The sequence below is a fragment of the Heterocephalus glaber genome, unplaced genomic scaffold (assembly GCF_053883595.1).
Source record: "Heterocephalus glaber isolate CG9 unplaced genomic scaffold, H.glaber_assembly_v1.0 deba00001532, whole genome shotgun sequence".
In the NCBI taxonomy this organism is placed as follows: domain Eukaryota; kingdom Metazoa; phylum Chordata; class Mammalia; order Rodentia; family Bathyergidae; genus Heterocephalus; species Heterocephalus glaber.
The window spans coordinates 10,189,860-10,210,232 of NW_028258330.1; the positions used below are offsets into that span (position 1 = coordinate 10,189,860).

At 36.7% G+C, this 20,373-nt stretch overlaps 1 protein-coding gene across 6 annotated transcripts in view; it reads right to left on the bottom strand.

Moving 5' to 3' along the window:
- Positions 1-20,373, bottom strand: part of Sptlc3 (serine palmitoyltransferase long chain base subunit 3) — a 181,604-nt gene that overhangs the window by 115,723 nt on the left and 45,508 nt on the right. For all 6 annotated transcript variants that reach the window (XR_015442065.1, XM_021255074.2, XM_004840827.4 and 3 more), the window contains 3 exons: positions 16,902-17,087; positions 2,022-2,176; positions 1,305-1,453 (listed from right to left, as the gene is read on the bottom strand). Coding sequence is in view for 5 of the 6 variants with exons in the window: in XM_004840827.4 (XP_004840884.2) it covers positions 1,305-1,453; positions 2,022-2,176; positions 16,902-17,087 (490 nt within the window). In the remaining variant the exon portion in view is untranslated. The remainder of the gene's footprint in view (positions 1-1,304; positions 1,454-2,021; positions 2,177-16,901; positions 17,088-20,373) is intronic.

Here is a 20,373-nt window from a genome sequence, read left to right on the forward strand (position 1 = left end):
GGGACTCTGAATTCTCTCTATTCATTAACAGCCCTGATATTGAGGGTTACCAGTGCCAGAAGAAATATTCCAAAAGGTTACTGAGTCTGTGCCTCTTCAGGCTGGGAGTATTCTTCTGGTCTCTGCTCCCTCTCCAAATAGGGCATGAGGGCATCTCAGTTCTATGTAGAGAAGAACTAACTCTTCTCTCACAACCCACAGACACCCTGTTTACACCTCCAACCCTTATACCTTCAGATGAAGATAAGTCAGATGTCTTTATTAAGAAATCCGAGCAACTACTATTAATTCTAGAGCTTTAGCTAAGTACTATTTACTGAATGGTTGGATAAAAAGTGCTTCATTTATTTTGAATTATTTGTTGCACAGGTCTGAAAAATTACATTTTCTTAAAGCCCTTCTGCTGGCTGGTTACCTAAGAAGGAAGGGGATGTGATTCGTTGCTTATTAAGGGTTAATCCCTTTTCATCAGACTTGTCTCTGATTCTGAAGCAGGCTTGCTTGACTTAGTCATCCTCATCTGTGTCTCTACAGTTGGGACCTGCTACTGGAGACAGAGTTGAGCTTGACTAAAATTTGACACTTCCAGCACATCACTTAGATGCTATGATCCAAAGAGGATGGGGATAATATTACCTTGCTGCCTGCAGCACAGGATTTTCAAAATGTTTTTAAGCAATGAATGAGATGCTATGTGGAAAAACAATATGCTGGGAACTGTAAATCAGCCTGTAACAGCAAAGTCATGTTATTTTTTTCCTCCCTGAAGTGCAGAAGAGTGGAAGTTTCCTTCTCACAGGTTTCACCTCTTTGAATAAGAAGATAACTTTTTGCTAAAAGTGAATTAAATAGGCAGTCTGTTCCATTCTGCCTATTTATCATTCATTCATTCAGCACAATATTCCACAAGGCCAGCCCTTGTATATGAGTAGTGGAGACCAATAATATCCAAATACAAAGGCAGGACTATTTTAATAAATGATGAAAATTATTTAGAAAAATGGAAAAAAGGACAGAAAGGATCTGCTGGAAGAGGTGTAATAGTTGCAATTTTAGAAATGTGGACCGGAATGATCCATTTTTTACCTATTCAGGAGAATTAAAATGTAATTAATTAATAAAGTGCTTGGCAATGGCATAATGCTTGAAATTTTCAAAACAGAATTTTATGTACCTTTTTCTTTTAAAATTTTATTATAGCTATTTGAGACATACAGCTTTGATATAACCTAGTTTAAGAGCTAGCTGCCACAAGGAATCTGGGACCCAATTGGATAAAATTCCAAATTGGCACGTGTACTTACCCATTTCTTGTCTGGTGCTGGCTACACCTGTGCCATATGTTTCTAAAACCTCTTTTACTGTCCTCATAGACTCATCATACTTGTCTGCAAGTCCAAGGAAGTTATAGGAGCCTATGTTGATGACATCTTTGATGATATTTCCAGTAAACCTGCAGGGAGACACATAAGCACAAAGGGCAATCTATTTCATATCATCCTGGTGTCAAGAAGACCTCAGTCAGGCCCACATCATAATTTTCTTTTTCATTTTTAACTTGCTCTGTTGTCAGTATATAATGGTTTGTTCTTAGAGGGAAGTGACTCCACAATGAATGGGGCAGAGCCCTGGAGAAAGGTATCCTGAACTGTAGTGCTTGCCTGAGCCCTGATGCTCCTCAGGTAATTGCTTTCATGACACCCATGCCCTGATATAAAGTCCAGTAACAGACAAGAGCTATAGTCATCACTGCCTCCATTGGGAGAAGTAGAAGGGGACAACTGGACAATTCTTCAAGGTTGGCTCTGTGTGTATTGCACCTCTGAAACAGGTCTCACCTTAATTAGGACATATACAAGCCACCCTGGCAAATTAGTGACTGTGACTTCCTTTACTGGCATGGTGAGGACCAGCTGGTTCTGTGCTCAGCTCTTTCAGATTTGTAATCTGGTGCCCCCTGCCAGCCAGCATTTCTATGAAAGGACTTTTTGCCACCCAGCCCCTCCAGGTGGCTCCCTCACCTGAACGTCCAGTTATAGTCATCTGACACCCTTTCCATCACATCGAAAAGAGGCCCTGGGGCACTGCAGATGGATCGGCTCCAGTTGTCTCTGATTCTCATGTAAAGGTTCCGCTTATAAAAATTCTCAAAGTCTTGGTACAGTGGTACAAAATGCTATAATAACAGAATAACAGAGGGAAAAGGTAAAAGATAAGCTTTCTTTTGCAGTTGAAGGCTGGGGGAAGACATGGAAGAGACCTGCAAATAATCCATCTATAGATATTTTTTGATCAAAAGTCGTGGGTGAGTGAACAATGGGGCCCATGAACAAACTTGTGAGAGTCCATCCTTAAGGAGCCCACCCTCACTTGGTGCAGTGGCCCATACTTGTAATCCCAGCACTCTGGGAGGCTGAGATGGGAAGTTCACCAGTTTGAGCTCAGGGAGGGCAAATTAGGGAGACCTTGTCTCAAAAGAAAAAACAGAAAAAAGATTGGGGGTGTGGCTCAGTGGGAAGGCCCTGGGCTCAAAGCCCACAGTACTGAACAAAAAAACCCAAACAACAATAACAAACATGTGGTGCTAATAAAGAAGAGTAACAGAGGCAATAGTACAATACAAGGCAACCTAGAAAAGCAGCAGAAACACAAGAAGTCCCTGAAGTGTTCCCAAGAAGGGAACCCGCCAACTCTAGGGCAGCAATAGATGTTGATGTCCAAAACAGTTTATTTGCAAAAAGAGAAACAAATGGTTCAGATGACAATTTGATCTTAACTTTTTGAGCATAAATAACCTCATTCATTGTGTTTTTAGAAGTAGGAATGGATTTGAACTGTTGGGCATGTTAGCAAAACTGCTACTGGCAGGTGCCTGGATGTCACATGGTTGAGGGCCTGATACTGAGCTGACAAGCTGGTGAAGGCACCAGACTTCTCTTGTGGTGGAGGTGACAACACTATGTTCTTGTATACAGTGTAATCCATTACAGGTGCAAGGTGGGGGGTACCTGCCATCCAGCTGAGGGTCCTAGTAAAACATGGCTCATTATATCATTTGACTCCTAATAGCTAACACTAAGGTGGCCATTGGAGAAGTGATTTTCTGTAGGCAAAAATGTTCATAACCATATACTAGGGACTATCTATTACATGTGAATTTGCAACTCTGCTGGTTATATTTGAAAAGCTCATACCAAATGCATTTTCTCTAAATATCTGTGAGATAGGTTTTATTATTATTTAAAGCTACAAGTTTATGATAATCAATGGTATGATACTTTCATATTCTTGCATGGAAAAACATTTTGAGACATTTTATCTAATTTTGGATAATTCATTTCCAATTTATTTTTTTGATTCAGTAACTATGTAAGCCTTTTTACTACTTTGTGGGTTGTGGATTATTCTGTTTTCAAATGTTAATTGTGTTCTTTTATTTATTTAAAGCCTTATTTGAAATGAAATAATATACATATAGCCTATCAAGATTAAACAAAAGTAGGTCATTAGGTTTTTAGGTGGAATTATGATTCTGTTTTCTAAGAGGAGTCTTACTCAAAGTAACGGTTGGAGAGAAGGCAAAAAGAACCCAAACATTCTGTTTTTAAAAATTAAAATCAATTTCATATTTTTAACAAGATGTACAAAGGACAGAGGGGATATCAATCACAGAGCTCAAATATGTGTTCAACACATGAGGAAAAGCAGGCCCAAGGAGGTGAACGACTTGAGTTCTGGTCAGCTTCTGACTCCATCCTCTCTCTCAGTGACTTCTGGGTGATCTTAGGTTTATGTAGCTTCCCTATAAAGCATTAGTGATGACACGAATCCTGGCTTACAATACAGAAAGCTGTAACTAAAAGGTTGCCAGACTATAGGAGGAGTGTCTAGTAATTATAAGCAACTTGGCACTGAGTTGAGAAAATGTGTGTGGCTTCCTCATCTGGTCCTGAAGATGCGTCATCATGGCCACTGGTGAAAGGGTGGGAAAATATTTCTTCTTGCCTAAACTTTCTGCCTCCTGACTCAGAGATCCTGACTGGGTACCTACTGAGGAACTGGGAAGTTATTTATTTATTGAGATAAATATTGAAATTACAATGATTCCTACCTAGTCTGTGAATTCAGGAAATGATCTTCATATTCAGTAGCAATGTTGTGAATTAGGTAGTTACAAATACCTTGCAAAAAAGGAAGAGCCAGGTTTTTTTTTAACCACACAGAGGTATGACTTTTGCGTGATATAAATTCTAACCCAGGTCTGATATGCAAGTTTGGTAGCCTAAATATTTCACAACTGAGCTTGAAAACCCTTACAACTGAAGTTCTAGTCTGGGAAGGTACTAACTTGCTTTTGGGCATGGTCCTCTTCTCCACGTACATGTGGCTTCCTTCTTCTTTGTGGGTGTGTTTTCACTCCACCCCATTCCTTTGAGCAGCAGAGTGCTTTCTTCAGGAGTAGCCAACACCTCCTAAAGGTCAATGTCCTCCAGTCTCAGACAAGCTTCCCACAGAAATTTAACTATACTGTAGACTGAAGCTAGACTTGATATTTTAAAGACATACACATTGCAATAGGGCAGGTTTTTTTCTATCTGTATACTTAATTTGTTACTTGGCTTCCTCATTATTTTTTTTTCCTGATACAAGTGGCTAAATATGACATAGAAGTCCATGCCATTAAGACACAATCATTTCTGGGGATAGAAATGATAATTTATAATTGTCTAAGTATTATAGATATTTCTTTATAACATTTGTAGCTAAGTTAAAAACTTCACTATACAAATTGGGGACTATAACCAATTCCATGCTACAGAGCTTACTGTTTATTAGGAAATGAAAAGAAAAATATCCATGGCCAGTGGTAAAAAGTATTGCCAGATTTGGAAGCATTACCCTACTTATTTGATTTAACTACATGCCTGTTCAATAGCAAATAGAAGCATAGCTTTATACATAGAGAAAATGGCATCATTATCACACACCAGTTATTCATGTGTGTCTAAATGGACACTTCTATTCTCACCAGATATTTCATTTGATATTATTTCTTTTTAGAAAATAGTTGTTTCTTTTACCATGCAGCTTAGAATAATAAAATAGCCTTGTGCTTTTCTTTTTGTTCATAAGGGTGACTATATTTAAGATAGTTCTTTGAAGTAGGAGAAACTCAAAGGAAGGGTGGCTAAATTTAATTTTTAAGAGATTAGACAGTGTAACAAGACAGATTTTAGATGTTCTGCAAAGGCTTATTTGTTAAAGGCTTGGTCCCACCCTGCAAGGCTTTTGAGAGATTGCAGACCCTTCAGGAGGTGGGGCCTGGTGGAAGGAAGTAGGTCACTGGGGGTGCATCCTTGAAGGGGATATTGAGGCCCTATTCCCTTGCTCACTCTCTCTCCCCAGCCCCATAAAGTGAGAAGTACATGGCAGCTTTGCTCTGTCATGCACTTCTTGCCATGCTGTTCTGTCTCACTATAGGCCCAAGGTGATGGGGCCAAGTAACCATGGACTGAAACCTTTGAAACTGTGAGCCAAAAAACCTTTTATTTATTGAAGTTATTTTTTATCAGGTATTTTGTCACAGTAAAGAAAACCTGACTAAAACAGATGAGGATTGAATAAAGGCACTAGACTTGGTACTTGTGTATTCTACCACTCATTTGAAAGTCACATAAAATAACACAAAATAGACATTTAGAAAACAAAATGAAGTCATAGATGCTTAGAAAGATAACCCAGAGGGTCATCAATAAATCGTACTAATTGAAAAATCACAAAAGACACAACATGAATAAGATCTAATGAATAAGAGATAAAACTAGAGGAAAATATAGTCTAAAAAGTTGCAGCAAATTCTGGAGCAGATAAAAATTAACTGTAGGGTAGCTTCTAGTTGAGAGTAAAGAACCATAGCAAGTTGATACTCAGGGTGACTAACTGGGAAGTTAGATCCCTTTATCCTCCTCCTATTTGGCTAATAAGTAAGAAGCAGTAATGGTACCCACAGGATTAAGCTTAGTGGTGGGCAGCAGCAACTGAAAGGAAGAGCAATAGCAATGCCCCAGTGCAGAGAGCTGGGAGCCCCCAAAGAAAGATGACAAGCAGTCATGGATTCAATAACCCATAGGCTTCTCTTGATAATTGTGGAGATAATAATAATTGTGGATTTTTCAAAATACACTACAAACCTAGTAATCAAAGCAACACATGGGCAGCAAAACAGACACATGGGCCAATGGAATAGAATAGAGAACTCAGAAGTAAGTCTGTCCATTTACAAACATTTGCTCTTTGCCACAGGTGCCAAGAACACACAATGGGGAAAGAGCAAACTCTTCAGTATATAGTGCTGGGAAGACTAGACACTTACATGAGGAAGAGTCAAATTAGACCCTTATCTCTTCCCTTATACAAAAATCAAATCAAAATGGATTAAATACTTAAGTGTGGGCAGGTGTGGTAGTGCACACCTGTAATCCTAGCACTCTGGGAAGCAGAGGCAGGATGATTCCAAGTTTGAGCCTAGTCTGGACAACTTATTGACTTAGTGGGTCCATATCTTAAAAAAATTTTTTCAAAGATGTGGGATATAGCTTGGTGTGAAGGCCCTCTATTCAATTCCCAGTACTATAAACAAACAAACAAACAAACAAAAATAAAAGGACTTAAACATAAGTACCAAAACCATAAAAATAATGAAAGTAAAAGGTTTTTGGCTTGGTGTAGCAATGATTTTTTCTTTTGGATAAGACCCCAAAATCGCAGGCAGCAAAACAATAAATAGACAAATGAGGTTATGGCAAACTAAAAAGCTTGCATACAGCAAAGAAAATAACCAAAGAGTGAAGAGACAACCTATAGAATATGAAAATATTTTCAAATCATATTTATGATAAAGGATTATTTTCAGAAATACATCAGGAACTCAACTCAACAGTAAGATAACCAAATGAAAAATATCAACCCAACTAAAAATATAACCTTATTAAAAATAACATGACTAAAACCGGGTAGATAACCCAAACATATTTCTTAAAAAGACACACAAGTGACCAACAGGTTTATGAAATGTATTCATCATGACAAATCATCAGGAAAAGGCAAATCATAACTACAATGAGATATAGCCTCAGACTTGTTAGAATGACTATAGCAAAAGAAATAGTAGATAACAAGTGCTGAGAAAGATGTTGACAAAAGGGAACCTGGCCACACAATTGGTGGTAATGTCAAACGGTGCATCCATTATGGAAAACAGGATAGAGGTTTCTAAAAAAATAAGAATTACCACATGATCTAGCAATCCCACTTCTGTTTATGTATCCTAAGGAAATTAAATGTATATCTACAAAAGATATCTGTAAACCTATGTTCATTTGTCATTATTCACAATGACCAAGACAGAAATAACCTCATATCCATCACAGGTAAATGGATAAAGAAAAAGTGGTATTATATACACAAGGTAATACTATGCAGCCTTCAAAAAGGAGATCTTCTCATTTGTCACATATGAATGGACCAGGAGGACATTATACTAAGTGAAATAATGCAGGCACAGAAAGACAAATATGGCGTGATCTCACTTACATATGGAATCTTAGAGTCAAAATTATAGAAGCAGAGGGGCCAGGGATTTAGCTCAGTGGTTCTGCTGCCTGCCTTGCAAGTGCAAGGACCCGAGTTCAATCCTCAGTACCAAAAAAAAAAAAAATAAAATAAATAAATTATACAAGCAGAGAGTAAAAACTGGTATTCAGGGTGTGGGGGAATGGAGGAATTGATGATATGTTAGTAAAGGGATCCAAAGTTTCAATTATTCAGGATGAATAAATTCTGAGAACTAATGTATAGGATGGTAATTGTAGTTAACCATAATGCACTGTATACTTTCAATTTGCTAAGAGAATAGATCCTAAAGTATTTTCATCACAAAAAGAAAAGATAAAAAAGATTAGCACTGCCCCCCACCACCAGGAGCAGAGCAGCAAGGAGCAGAGCTGCAGAGCCTACGTTAGCACTGCCCCCCCCCCCCCCGGGCCTCTGAGGAGTGGAGCTATACTGGCACCTGCAGCACCACCCCAGCAGAGTGCGCCCCCACGCTCTGGCCTCTGGGTACCTGGATCCACACTGCAGAGGCACAGGGCATCATAAAGTCCACTGTTCTGAGCTCCAGAAAATAGAGCACAAGTGTAAAACAGAAAGCAGACCTCTCTCAGGCTCCTTGATCAAAATTTAACCCCACTGGAAAAGTGCAGAAACTCTCTGCAATAAAGGGACACCAGACCACCAGTGTTGCTAAGTTGGAGGGATCACCACCTCCCATAAGAACCTGGACTATCTTTAGGGGAAGGGCAGCTGGAACTTGCAGTAGAAACTTGCAGAGTTCAACCCTGCAGGAGGTCAGGGAGCTCACTTTGGGACTTGCAGCCAGAAAACAGCCTGAATCTCAAGGGTCTGCTGCTGGCTTGCTGAGACTCATTGACTTATATTTGCACACTGCTGCCCATGTTGTCTAGTGTGACAGCAGAGACATACCCTGAAGGAGGCCATTCATTTTTATTTTTTATTTTCAAAATTATTTTTTCCTCTTATTTTTAATTTTATTTAACTTTTCTTCTCTTTTCAAATTTTTCCTTTCATTCTTCTTTTTCTTTTCTCTTTCCCCCCCACCTTGCTCTTCATCTCTCTCCCTTTTTGTTCCTGTTCCTGTCCTAATTCAGATTTCTTCTTTCTTTTTCTTTTCTTCTCTCTTTGTTCTTCTCTTGATTTTCATTAGTTTTAAAGGAAAGTGAATATAATTTCTAGCTTCCCTATTGTTGTTAGGTTGTTCTGTTCTTGTCTTTGTTTTTTTGTTCTGTTTTTTTCTCTTGTCTTCAACAGTTTCCTGCAGTGTGTGTGATCTTCCTGTGTCCTCTGGCCTCACTTCTAACCTTTCCATATCCTTCTACCTATCTGTCCCTCCCTCCCCAAGTCCTTCTAAGTCCCCATGTCAAAGGATAAAGTTGTTATATTGAAGAGTTTATTCACTATGAATATTTTTTGGGCTGGTCCTCAATTTTGATTTAATTCATATGGTTAAAGGTGACAGATTAATAACTACCACAGATTGTCATTTTCTGAAAAAAATTTTTTTTTGGTAGTGGGGATCAAACTTAGGACCTTGTGCTTTTGAAGCAGGTGGCAGCACCACTGAGCTAAATTCCAGCCCCAAATTGTCATTTGCTAAGATGTGCTTGATGCTATTGTTGTTGCTGATTGTATCACTTGGGCTAAGGTGTTGCAATTGATCTAATCAGTTGTCCTTCCTGGTATACTGAAAATGAGATTTCCAAAGAGTCATTAGAGACTCAAAACCTAAAGAGCAGTTATATCTGGAAGACATCTATGAGAAGCAATCATTCCATAAGGGTTCTAAATATAAGCAAGAAAGATACTTACAATAAGCAATATTGAAGTATAAACTCAGGAATTAAACCAAAAACAGCACCAACAAGAAAAATAGAAATGAGAAAACACCTAAGCAAGGCATAAACCAAGACTTCTAGCTCACCAAAGGCAAATTATGGGAGCAAGGAGGTGGAAAAGTCTGATAATCAACCACCTAGACACCCTGAACTGATAGCACAGGAAGTAACAAAACAGGTGAATGAGGCTCTAGAAAAATTCAAAACAGAAATAATTTCTCTGATAGCTACATAGATGGAGAGCAGAATGAAAGACATGATTAGAGACTCTAGAACAGAAACAGATAAAAAAATAGACAAGTTCAGGACCATGGTGGAAGCCATGAATGCCCAACATAGGAAAGAAATGGAATCCATAAAACAAATTCAAACAGATATCCAGGAGATTAAAACTCTACTGAAAGTATTTGCAGCAGAATGAGCCAATCTGAAGACACAATATCAGATATAGAAGACAGGATGGTGGTCATTGACCATGAAAAGAGAAATCTCATAAAAACAGTAAGGGACTATGAGAAATGGATCCAACAGCTCCTAGATGACACAAAAAAGAATAATATAAGACTGATAAGCATTCATGAAAAAGCAGGAGAAAGTACAAATGACATAAAAAAACTGTTCACAGAATTAATGACAGAAAACTTCCCAAACAGAGCAAAAGAATTTGACATACAGATAAGTGAGGCATATACGACTCCAACTAGCCATGATCAAAAATAAAAAAAGACATGTAATAATCAAGATCCCAGAAACCGAACAGAAGAATAAAATACTACAAGGAGTTAGAGAAAAGAACCAAATCACACACAAAGGAAAGCCCATCAGAATCACAACAGACTTTTCAACACAAACCCTCAAGTCAAGGAGAGCCTGGAGTGAGGTATTTTATGCCCTAGAAGGAAACAACCTCCAACCTAGACTAATGTATCCTGCAAAACTGTCTTTTAAAATTGATGGGGAAATAAGATACTTCCATGACAAAGAACACCTGAGAAACTTCATGAATACCAAACCAGCACTCCAAACAATTCTAAATGATATCCTAGAAAAAGACAATGAAGGTCACACAACTCCATGAGGCCCAACAGAGCAAATCCATCAGGTAAGGTAAGAAATTAAAGGGAGGGGGAGAAAATAAAAATAAAAGATACAACAACAGGAAAATAACATGACAAAAATAAGTTAATACATATCAGTTATAACCATCAATATTACTGGCCTCAATTCACCAATCAAAAGAAATAGACTGGCAGAATGGATCAAGAAGCAAGATACAACAATATGCTATATACAAGAGATGCACCTAGTTCAAAAAGAAATTCCTAGACTGAAAGTAAAAGGATGGAAAACTGTTCTCTATGTGACAGGAACCCAGAAAAAAGCAGGGGTAGCTATCTTATTTGCAGAGAAAATATATTTCAAACCAAAACTAACTAAGAGAGACAAAGAAGGTCACTATATCCTTGTAAAGGGAAAAATCCAAGAGGAAGAGATGACAATCATAAATATATATGCACCAAATGCTAATGCCCCCAACTATACAAAACAAATATTAGTGGACATGAAAAATCACATAAGCACTAATATAATTGTAGTGGGGGACCTCAATATGTCACTGTCTCAAATAGATCATCTAGACAAAAAATCAGCAACAAAATAGTAGAACTGAACCAAACTTTTGACAAATGGACTTAATAGATGTCTACAGAGTGTTCCAGCCCAGAAAATCAGAATATACCTTCTTTTCAGTTGTACATGGGTCATTCTCCAAAGTAGACCACATGCCAGCTAATAGAGCATGTTTAAGTAAATGCAAAGGAATTGAAGTTATCCCATGTATATTATCAGACTGTAGTGCAATTAAAGTGGAGATCAATAGCATAAGAAACTGCAACAACTCCACAAACACGTGGAAATTGAATACTGCTCTCCTGAACAACCAATGGGTCATAGAGAAAATTAAAGAAGAAATTAGACAGTTTCTACAATTAAGTGATAATGCCAACATAACATACAGGAATGTATGGGACATAATGAAAGCAGTTCTATGAGGGAAATTCATAGCAGTGAATGCCCATAGTAGGAAAACAGAGTGGGCTGAGATAAACAACCTAATGCTGAACCTTAAATTCCTAGAAAAAGAAGAGCAAGTCAAACCCAAAGCTCATACAAGGGAGGAAATTATAAAGATCAGAACAGAAATCAATGAAATGGAGACTAAGAACATGATACAAAAAATGAATGACTCAAAGAGTTGATTTTTTTAAAGAATAAATAAAATCAATAAACCATTAACCAACCTTATTAAAAAAGAAAAGAAAAGGCTCAAATCCATGCAATTAGGAATGAAAAAGGTGAAGTCACAACAGAGCCAGGAGAAATCCAGAGCATTATCAATACCTACTTTGAGAACTTATACACCAATAAGATGGAAAACACAGAAGAAATGGACAGATTCCTAGATACATAGGAATTACCAAAGTTGAAGGAAGAAGACATAAAAATTCTAAACACCCCCAATTACAATAAGTGAAATTGAAAATGTAATTAAATCTTTACCAACAAAGAAAAGCCCAGGTCCTGATGGCTTCACTGCTGAATTCTAGAAGACATTTAGAGAAGAGCTATTGCCACTACTCTTTCAACTGTTTAATAAAATTGAAAGGGAAGCAATACTTCCAAATTCATTCCTGGAAGCAAGTGTTACTTTGATTCCAAAACCAGGGAAAGACCCAACCCAAGAAGAGAACTACAGACCAATCTCCCTAATGAACATAAATGCAATAATTCTCAACAAGATACTGGCAAACAGAATACAGAGGGTCATCAAGAAGATCATAGACCCTGACCAAGTTGGATTTATCCCAGGGATGCAAGGATGGTTCAACATATGTGAATCAATAAATGTAATACACTATATTAATGAGCCAAGGACAAAAATCATATGATCATCTCAACAGATGCAGAAAAAGCATTCAAAAAATGCAACACCCGTTCATGATAAAAATGCTAAAGAAAATTGGAATAGATGGTTTTTATCTCAACCTGATAAAGGTTATCTATGAAAAACCAACATCCAACATTATACTAAATGGCCAAAACCTGAAAATCTTTATGCTAAAATCAGGAACAAAACAAGGATGTCCACTCTCACCACTTCTGATCAATATAGTTCTGGAAACATTAGCCACAGTAATTACACAAGAGAAAGAAATAAATGGAATAAAGACAGGAAAGGACAAATTAAACTGTCATTATTTGCTGACAATATGATTCTGTACATAGAAGACCCAAAAACCTTCACCAAAAGACTTCTAGACTTAATTGACAGATTCAGTAGAGTAGCTGGATACAAGGTCAAGACTCAAAAATCAATAGCCTTCTTGTACACAAATAACAGACTCACTGAGAGAGAAATTAGGGGAAAAAATGAAATATCTAGGAATCAATCTAATGAAGGAAGCAAAACACTTCTACATTGAAAACTACAGCACTCTGATAAAAGAGATTGAAGAGGATATAAGAAAATGGAAAGACATCCCCTGTTCCTGAGTAGGAAGAACAAATATAGTAAAAATTCCCATACCTCCAAACCTGCTGTACAGATTCAATGCAATCCTGTTTGAAATCCTAACATTATATTTCATAGAACTAGAGAAAACAATCTAAAAATTCATTTGGAACCAGAAGAGACCTAGAATAGCAAAAGCAATTCTAGGCAACAGAGACATGGCAGGGGTTATCACAATCGCAAATTGAAACTATACTACAAAGCCTCTGTGATAAAAAAAACGGCATCGTACTGGCAAAGGAATAGACCTGAAGATCAGTGGAATAGATTAGAAGATGCAAAAACAAATCCAGACATACTCAGCTACCTCATCTTTGACAAAGGTGCCAACCATCCTCACTGGAGGAAAGACAGCCTCTTTAATAAATGGTGTTGTAAAAACTGGATTTCGACTTGCCAAAGAGTAAAACTAGACCCCTATCTTTCACCATGTACTAAACTAAAATCAAAGTGGATTAAAGATCTAAATATTAAAACAGAAACACTAAACTTCCTGGTAGCTAAGTTAGGTAGAACTCTTGAAGACATTGGGATAGGAAAAGACTTTATGAACAAATCCTCAGTAACATGGGAACTAGCACAAAGAATCAACAACTGGGATCTCATCTTATTAAAAACCTTCTTCACTGCAAGAGAAACCACGAACAGAGCTAAGAGACAACCTGCAATGAGGGAAAAAATTTTTACCAGCTGCTCCTCAGACAAAGGTCTACATCTAGAATATATAAAGAACTCAAAAAAATCAGATGCCCCAAATATAAAAACCCAATTCAAAAATGGGCATCTGAAATGAACAGATATTTATCAGACAAAGAAGTAGAAATAGCAAATAAACAGATGAAAAAATGTTCAACATCATTGGTCATTCAAGAGATTCAGATGAAAATAACACAGAGTCCACCTCACTCCAGAAAGAATGGCTGCTATCAAGAAATCAACCAATAACAAATGCTGGTGGGGGTGTGGAGAGAAAGGAACCCTTCTCCATTGTTGGTGGGAGTGTAGACTGGTGCAACCACTGTGGAAATCAATATGGAGATACCTCAAAACCTATTATTAGAGGTCCCATTTGACCCAACTATTCCTCTGCTTGTTATTTTCCTAAAAGAATTAAAAGAAGCATACCACAATGATATATGCACATTCGTGTTTACAGCAACACAGTTTGTAATTGCTAAAATTTTGAAATAGCCCAATTGTCCACCAAGTGGAGACTGGATAAAGAAGATTTTTTTTTTGTTTTTTTTTGTTTTTTTTAAATAAAAAGGAGTACACCTCAGCCATAAAGAATGAGAAACTAGAGACATTTATACCTAAATGGATGCACATTGAGGCCATATTCTTAATTGAAATAAATAGGACACAGATGTATAAATCCCAAATAGTTTCTCTGGTGTGAAAAACTAAAAGTGTAAATCAGGGTCAAAATGTACAATTGATTATGTCAAATAGGAAGAAAATATCTAAAGGATTAGGGGAAGTGGGAGGGGTAAGTGAAAGGAAAGAAGGTTAAAGAAAATATATGAGAAAAGAAAAACATGGAAGCAAAGTCTTTGTAAATAGGGAAGGGTGGAGGGGGTGAAGGGAGGGCAGAGGAATGGGGAAAAAAATAAGAACCAAGATACATCATGTATGGGTACAAGATCCCAATTATGAATGTAACTGCATTGTATACCTAAAATTTACAAATAAACTTAATGAAAAAAAGAAAAGATAAAAAAGATGAAAAGGTAACTATGTGAAGTGAGATATTAAGTAGCTTGATCATGGCAGTCATTTATAAAGGTATACATATGTCAAATTATACTGTACACTATAAAATACACTAGTTTTTCAATTATATCTCAATAAAGCTAGACTTTTTTAAGAAACAAAAACTAAAACATTGAAATATATGTTAAAACAAATGCATCGATATAAAAGCAGACATTTAAAATTAAAAATTCAAATAAATGATAGTAATGTGAATGTAAAACATAAAGATAGCAAACATGAGAAAATAAAATGCAGGGTTTACTCATATGTCATTTCCAATGTTAAACCAATTTTTAACCTACAAAATAAGTGATTTTTTATACTTTAACTAATTGTTAATATATTATTACAATATGGAAGCTTTCAAATTTGTTTAAAATGAATCTTCATTTGAATACACATTACTTCCTTTTACCCCTGGACCATCTTAGACCACATTCCCTCCCTTTATAGAACCTCTGCCTCCCTTTTTGCATCACATTCTGCCTTACTGCTTGCTCTTCAGCCTTCCGATCCCAATTTAATTTTCTGTTCCTCCCAGATGCCTTCACTGAACTACAAGTTCAGTTAGAAGTTTCTCTTTGCTCCCTATGCCTCTCTTGCTTCTCAGACTCTATTGATTTTTTATCGTTAGCTTCACGAGGACAGGAACTATAGCTAACTTGCTTATTTTTTTATCACTAGATTATGGTATAGGCCTGGCATAAAACAGATGTTCAAAAAGAATCTGACTTATTTAATGAATTGGCACATGTCTTAGCACAAGCAGTACCCTTATTGAGAATGTCTTCTTCCATCCCCCCCAATACTGGGGATCGAATTCAGTACCTTACATTTGCCAGGCAGGGGCAGCGTCACTGAGCTACATCCTTGGCCCTAGAATGGCCTCTTGCATCCTTGCTTACTTGTAAACTCCTGCTTACCATTTAAGCCTCAGAATCATGGATTCTTGTTTCCCTAAGGGAGTCACAGGATCCAGGTCCCTGTGACTCATATTATTCTCTTCTTCAATATCACCTTTCAGCAATGAATTTCTTGTGAGTCTCTTTGCATATCAGACTTCAAATTCTCTTATGGCAGGCCCTGTTTTTTTCTGTGATTATTGGCACCTATTACTTGATATAGCACATGTGCTCAAGTGCTTGCTAATGGTATGAGGGAGTAAAATCATAAAACTAAGTCTGATTTTCTTTTAAAGGCATACTTTTGGCTTAAGAGGATTTCAAGAGAAGAATCCTGTGCAATTTGTTCATTGGTAAGTGGCTGTAAAATGTTTTTCTTACTACGTTAAATTTTAAATTTGTGGTTCTCTTGTTTCACTGAAGCTCATGCTTCACCCACATTCTTTGTATGGATATGTTCAAGGTTCTATCACATGGAATGATCCATGTCCATACTTGTAGTATTTCAAAGAATTTTTTGAAATAAAGAAATTCATGACATCATAAATCTTTTAAACTAATTTGGAAAACAATACAATACAGCATCCTTGTGGATCTCTGAATATTTTCCAGGTTGTCCTTCAGCTCTGTGCAAAAACAAGATGACATAGACTTTCACAGGTTAACTATCAAAAGTAACTGGATCAGTGGTTCTAAACCATGGGTAATTTAGCACCCTGTGAGATTTTAGCAACCTCTGGGAGAATTTTTGATTATTACAAGTGGAGGTGTTAGTGCTAATGACTAATCTGGTGGGGGGAGAACAGGGATGCTATTAAAATTCTTACCATGCACATGACAGCTCCCTACACTGAAGAATTATTCAGTGCAATATACCTGTAGTGTGAAATAAAGATGTCACATTTCACTCAGACATACCTTCCTATTTCAGGATGGAACATAAATAACATTCAACCTACACCTAGAAGACCAGGGTACACTCTCACTCAAGTGCTCTTGCTCTTATATTTTGAAGGTTTTAATTTTTAAAGTGATATTTTAATCTTTATCTCATGGGATTATTATTATAATATGTAATTATATTATTATATAAATTCTTCTACCATATCATTCTTCTGTCATATCATTTTGCATTACCACTTCGGAGAATACTTTGGAGATAAGCAGACATTGACAAAGACCCTGGGAGATGCACATACGTACTTTTTGTTCTTCTCGCTCTACAGCTGCATTGCATTTTTCTAGTCCTGAGTTTCTCAAAAAGTCTCTGAAATAGCCAAACAGGGTTGCAATTCCATATCCCATGTATGTGGTAACCAAAGTAGGAAGAGGCGGTTCCTCGAAGGATTCAACAATAGTCTTTGCATAACAATGTGAGTTTCCATTTTGCTGAAAATACAAAAGAGAATCTAACATTAGCCTTTTTTTGTTACAAATATGCTGTAGTTAAAATTTTTTACTTTCTAGCTTTTGAGTTTTAATGAACATATTTAAGATTGCAAAAGCTGTTTGGAAAAAATTGGAAATTGAACATTGAAGAGGATTTCGTGAGTATAAATTTTATTTTACAACCTCTAATGAAATGACTAAGAAAAAATTTTCAAAGATACTCAAAGCATTAGGTGAAAAGGTAATGAGGAACACAGTGTTTGCAAGGTGTCAAAATACAATCCCGTAGAACTGCTTAATCACAAACCTGGAATCATTATCTGAACCAGTTTATCAAAATACATCACAAATATTGGAAAAACCAGCCATGTGGAGCTTTTATTTTGGTGTAATAATCAATGCACAGCATCATGTATGAAAAGTTTAGCCTGAAATTAGTTTAGTTCTTATATCTAACTTCTAGTAGATATAAGAAATATCAAAATAGAGGCTCATAATAAATGATATTATGAGAAAACAATCAAATAATCCATGATGTAGAACTTTCTACATGACAATTGGCTGGGTCTTTCAGAAAGTCAATTATAAAAGAAAGGACAGGTACAGAGGGCTTAAAAGAAAATATAAGCAAATGTAGTGTGTGTTCCTTCATTGGATTACTCAAATTACTATTTTTATGAAAAAAAGCTGGTGAAAAAGATATATTTTACACAATTGTGCAAATCCAAATATGGACTATAAATATATCTTATTAAGAATCATTAATTTTTTCAGGAAAGAATAATACTCTAGTTATATATATATAATCCTTATAGATGCAGGCTGACATATTAAATGATAGAGTAATGACAGCTGTAATTTTTCCTTCAAATGGTTTACTCAAATTGCATATATACATGAACATACTCTAAGAAAATGTTAATGATTGAATCTAGATGGAGGTCATATGGGTTTTATACTATGTTTCTACTTTTTGTTTCCAATTTAATAAATATTTAAAAGCTTTTTTCCTCTTTTTTAAAGGTATCAACATTCCAGTGGAAAGTAGATTTTTAGTAGCAAATATTCTGATTATTTTTTAATTGATTTACACATAGCTCCATTAATATTTGCTCAATGGATTAGTAAATAAATTATTGCTAATGCTGATATTTAATTAATACATTTAATAAATTAAAGCATAAACATTTATGGATTCATTCATTATTTCTTTCAATCAATAAATGTCCATTTGTGGATTCTTCCTTTCCCAATGAAATGATCCATAAAAAGTGTTTCAATCACTTGGATTATGCAGCTTCTAGTTATGTGCAAGAAAGTGTTAAATGTACACTAACATTTAATGTATTAATTTAATGTATTTGTCATTTATTTAATTTTGGCTCATGGCTTTAGCGCTTTCAGTCCATGACTGGCTGGTTCCAGAAACATCATGTCAGAAAGGAAAGGTGGAACAAAGTTGCTTAGTTCATGGTGGACAAGAAACTGAGCACAGGGGAAGAAAGCCAGTAAGAGATGTCCCCTCCAGAGGCACCCTTCTAGTGACCTGCCTCTTTTTAACTCAGCCCCACCTCCTAATAGGACATTCAGCTGTGAATATCAGTGGATGAATCCACTGGTGAGTATAATGGCCCTATGACCCAATCACCACTCCAGAGTCTCTTAATACAGTCAAGTTGATAATTAAACTTAACTGTCACATTTAGCTTACATATATATTCAGAATAATGTATTATACTAAGTCATGTTAATTAGATATATGTTTTTGGCTATTCTCATAGTCTCTGTTATTACCACAACCAACACAGTCTTCCAGAGCATGCTGTCATTTCCTTTATATTTTCTGGGATGCAGTATTTCTTGAGATCTTAATGTGATTTATTTCCCTGAAGTTTTTTTTCCCAAGTCACAAAATAGATGAATAAAATATGATAGGTGAATATTTTGATCTTTATATTACTTGTTCTTAAAGAAAAATGCAGAGGACCCCACCTAGCCTGGCAATCACCACCAGAGTCAAACTACCAACTTCTAGCTGGCTCTTTACCTTGGTTCTCCTTTGTGCATAGTGGCAGAGTGACAGTCAAACAACTGACCAAATTGAGGATGACACTTGGAGGAGAGTTCCACTCCAGGACTGAAGTTTTACCCTACCATAGAGACCAGGTGAGAGACAGCTATAGAAGGCAGGCTCAGAAAGAGTGAGGGCTAGACATAGAGCCCCCAAAACCCTCTGAAAATCTCAAGCTTGGTCCAGGATGATCACAGGTGTGGTACAAGGCTAGATTTGGTGGGTGTAACCCTCAGAGAGGGCTGGATTTTAAGGTGATAGAATTGGAGTCCAATAGGCTGCTTGAGCTCCTGTAACACTGCCTATATCCAGCAGAGACTGATTTTACTGGAGGTAAAAATTGCCTAAGTGTCTATACTAAAATCATAGATCTCTTTGATTTGATTAAAGGTTGTTCATGAGCAGTTCTTAGAATCTGTCAGTATCTAGTTTATATTTTCTGACTTTACCAATATGGCCAAGGTGACATAGTTATTACTGTCAATTGGTTTTCTGTGTATGGCAATATCTGGATTGCCAGGGCATCATAAACAATACCGTGGTCCATTCCCAAAGAATCAGGTACTGGACCAAAAAATCTGCAACCTCTTCTCCCAAATAAACAGTGGTAGCTGGATCCTGGGACATAAGCAAAGGCCACACCCATAGGATATCACTGAAACAGAGCTACCATTATAGACAAACAGCAAACACCAGCACAGAAAACAGAAAAGAAAACCCAGAAATATGAGAAGACAAGGAAACAGAAGACCCCCCCCCCATCCTCAAAGACCCCCAATTTCCCCAAAGCTAATTCAGGAGGCATTGAGGGAGAGGAAATCAAAAGCCACACAACAGAAATATCTGAAAGGATATCAGTGCAAGTAACAAAATAGATGAATAAGATGCTTAGTGAATCCAAAGAAGATACAACTAAACAGATAATGATCCTAATGAAACAAATGATCAGCACGTCTAGAGAACACATTAATAAAAACCTAGCAGAGCTAAAAAACGACATGCAAAACATAAATGCCCAGTATAAAAAAGAATGGGAGTCCATAAACAAGTTCCAAACAGAAATCCAGGAAATTAAAAATATGATTGAAAGCATGGGGCATAGAAGCAACCAATGTGAGTACAGAGTGTCAGATCTAGAAGACAGGGCTAAAGTTGGTGATTAATTCATGAGAGATACTTTAAAAACAAGTGAACATGACAAATGGATCCAATAGC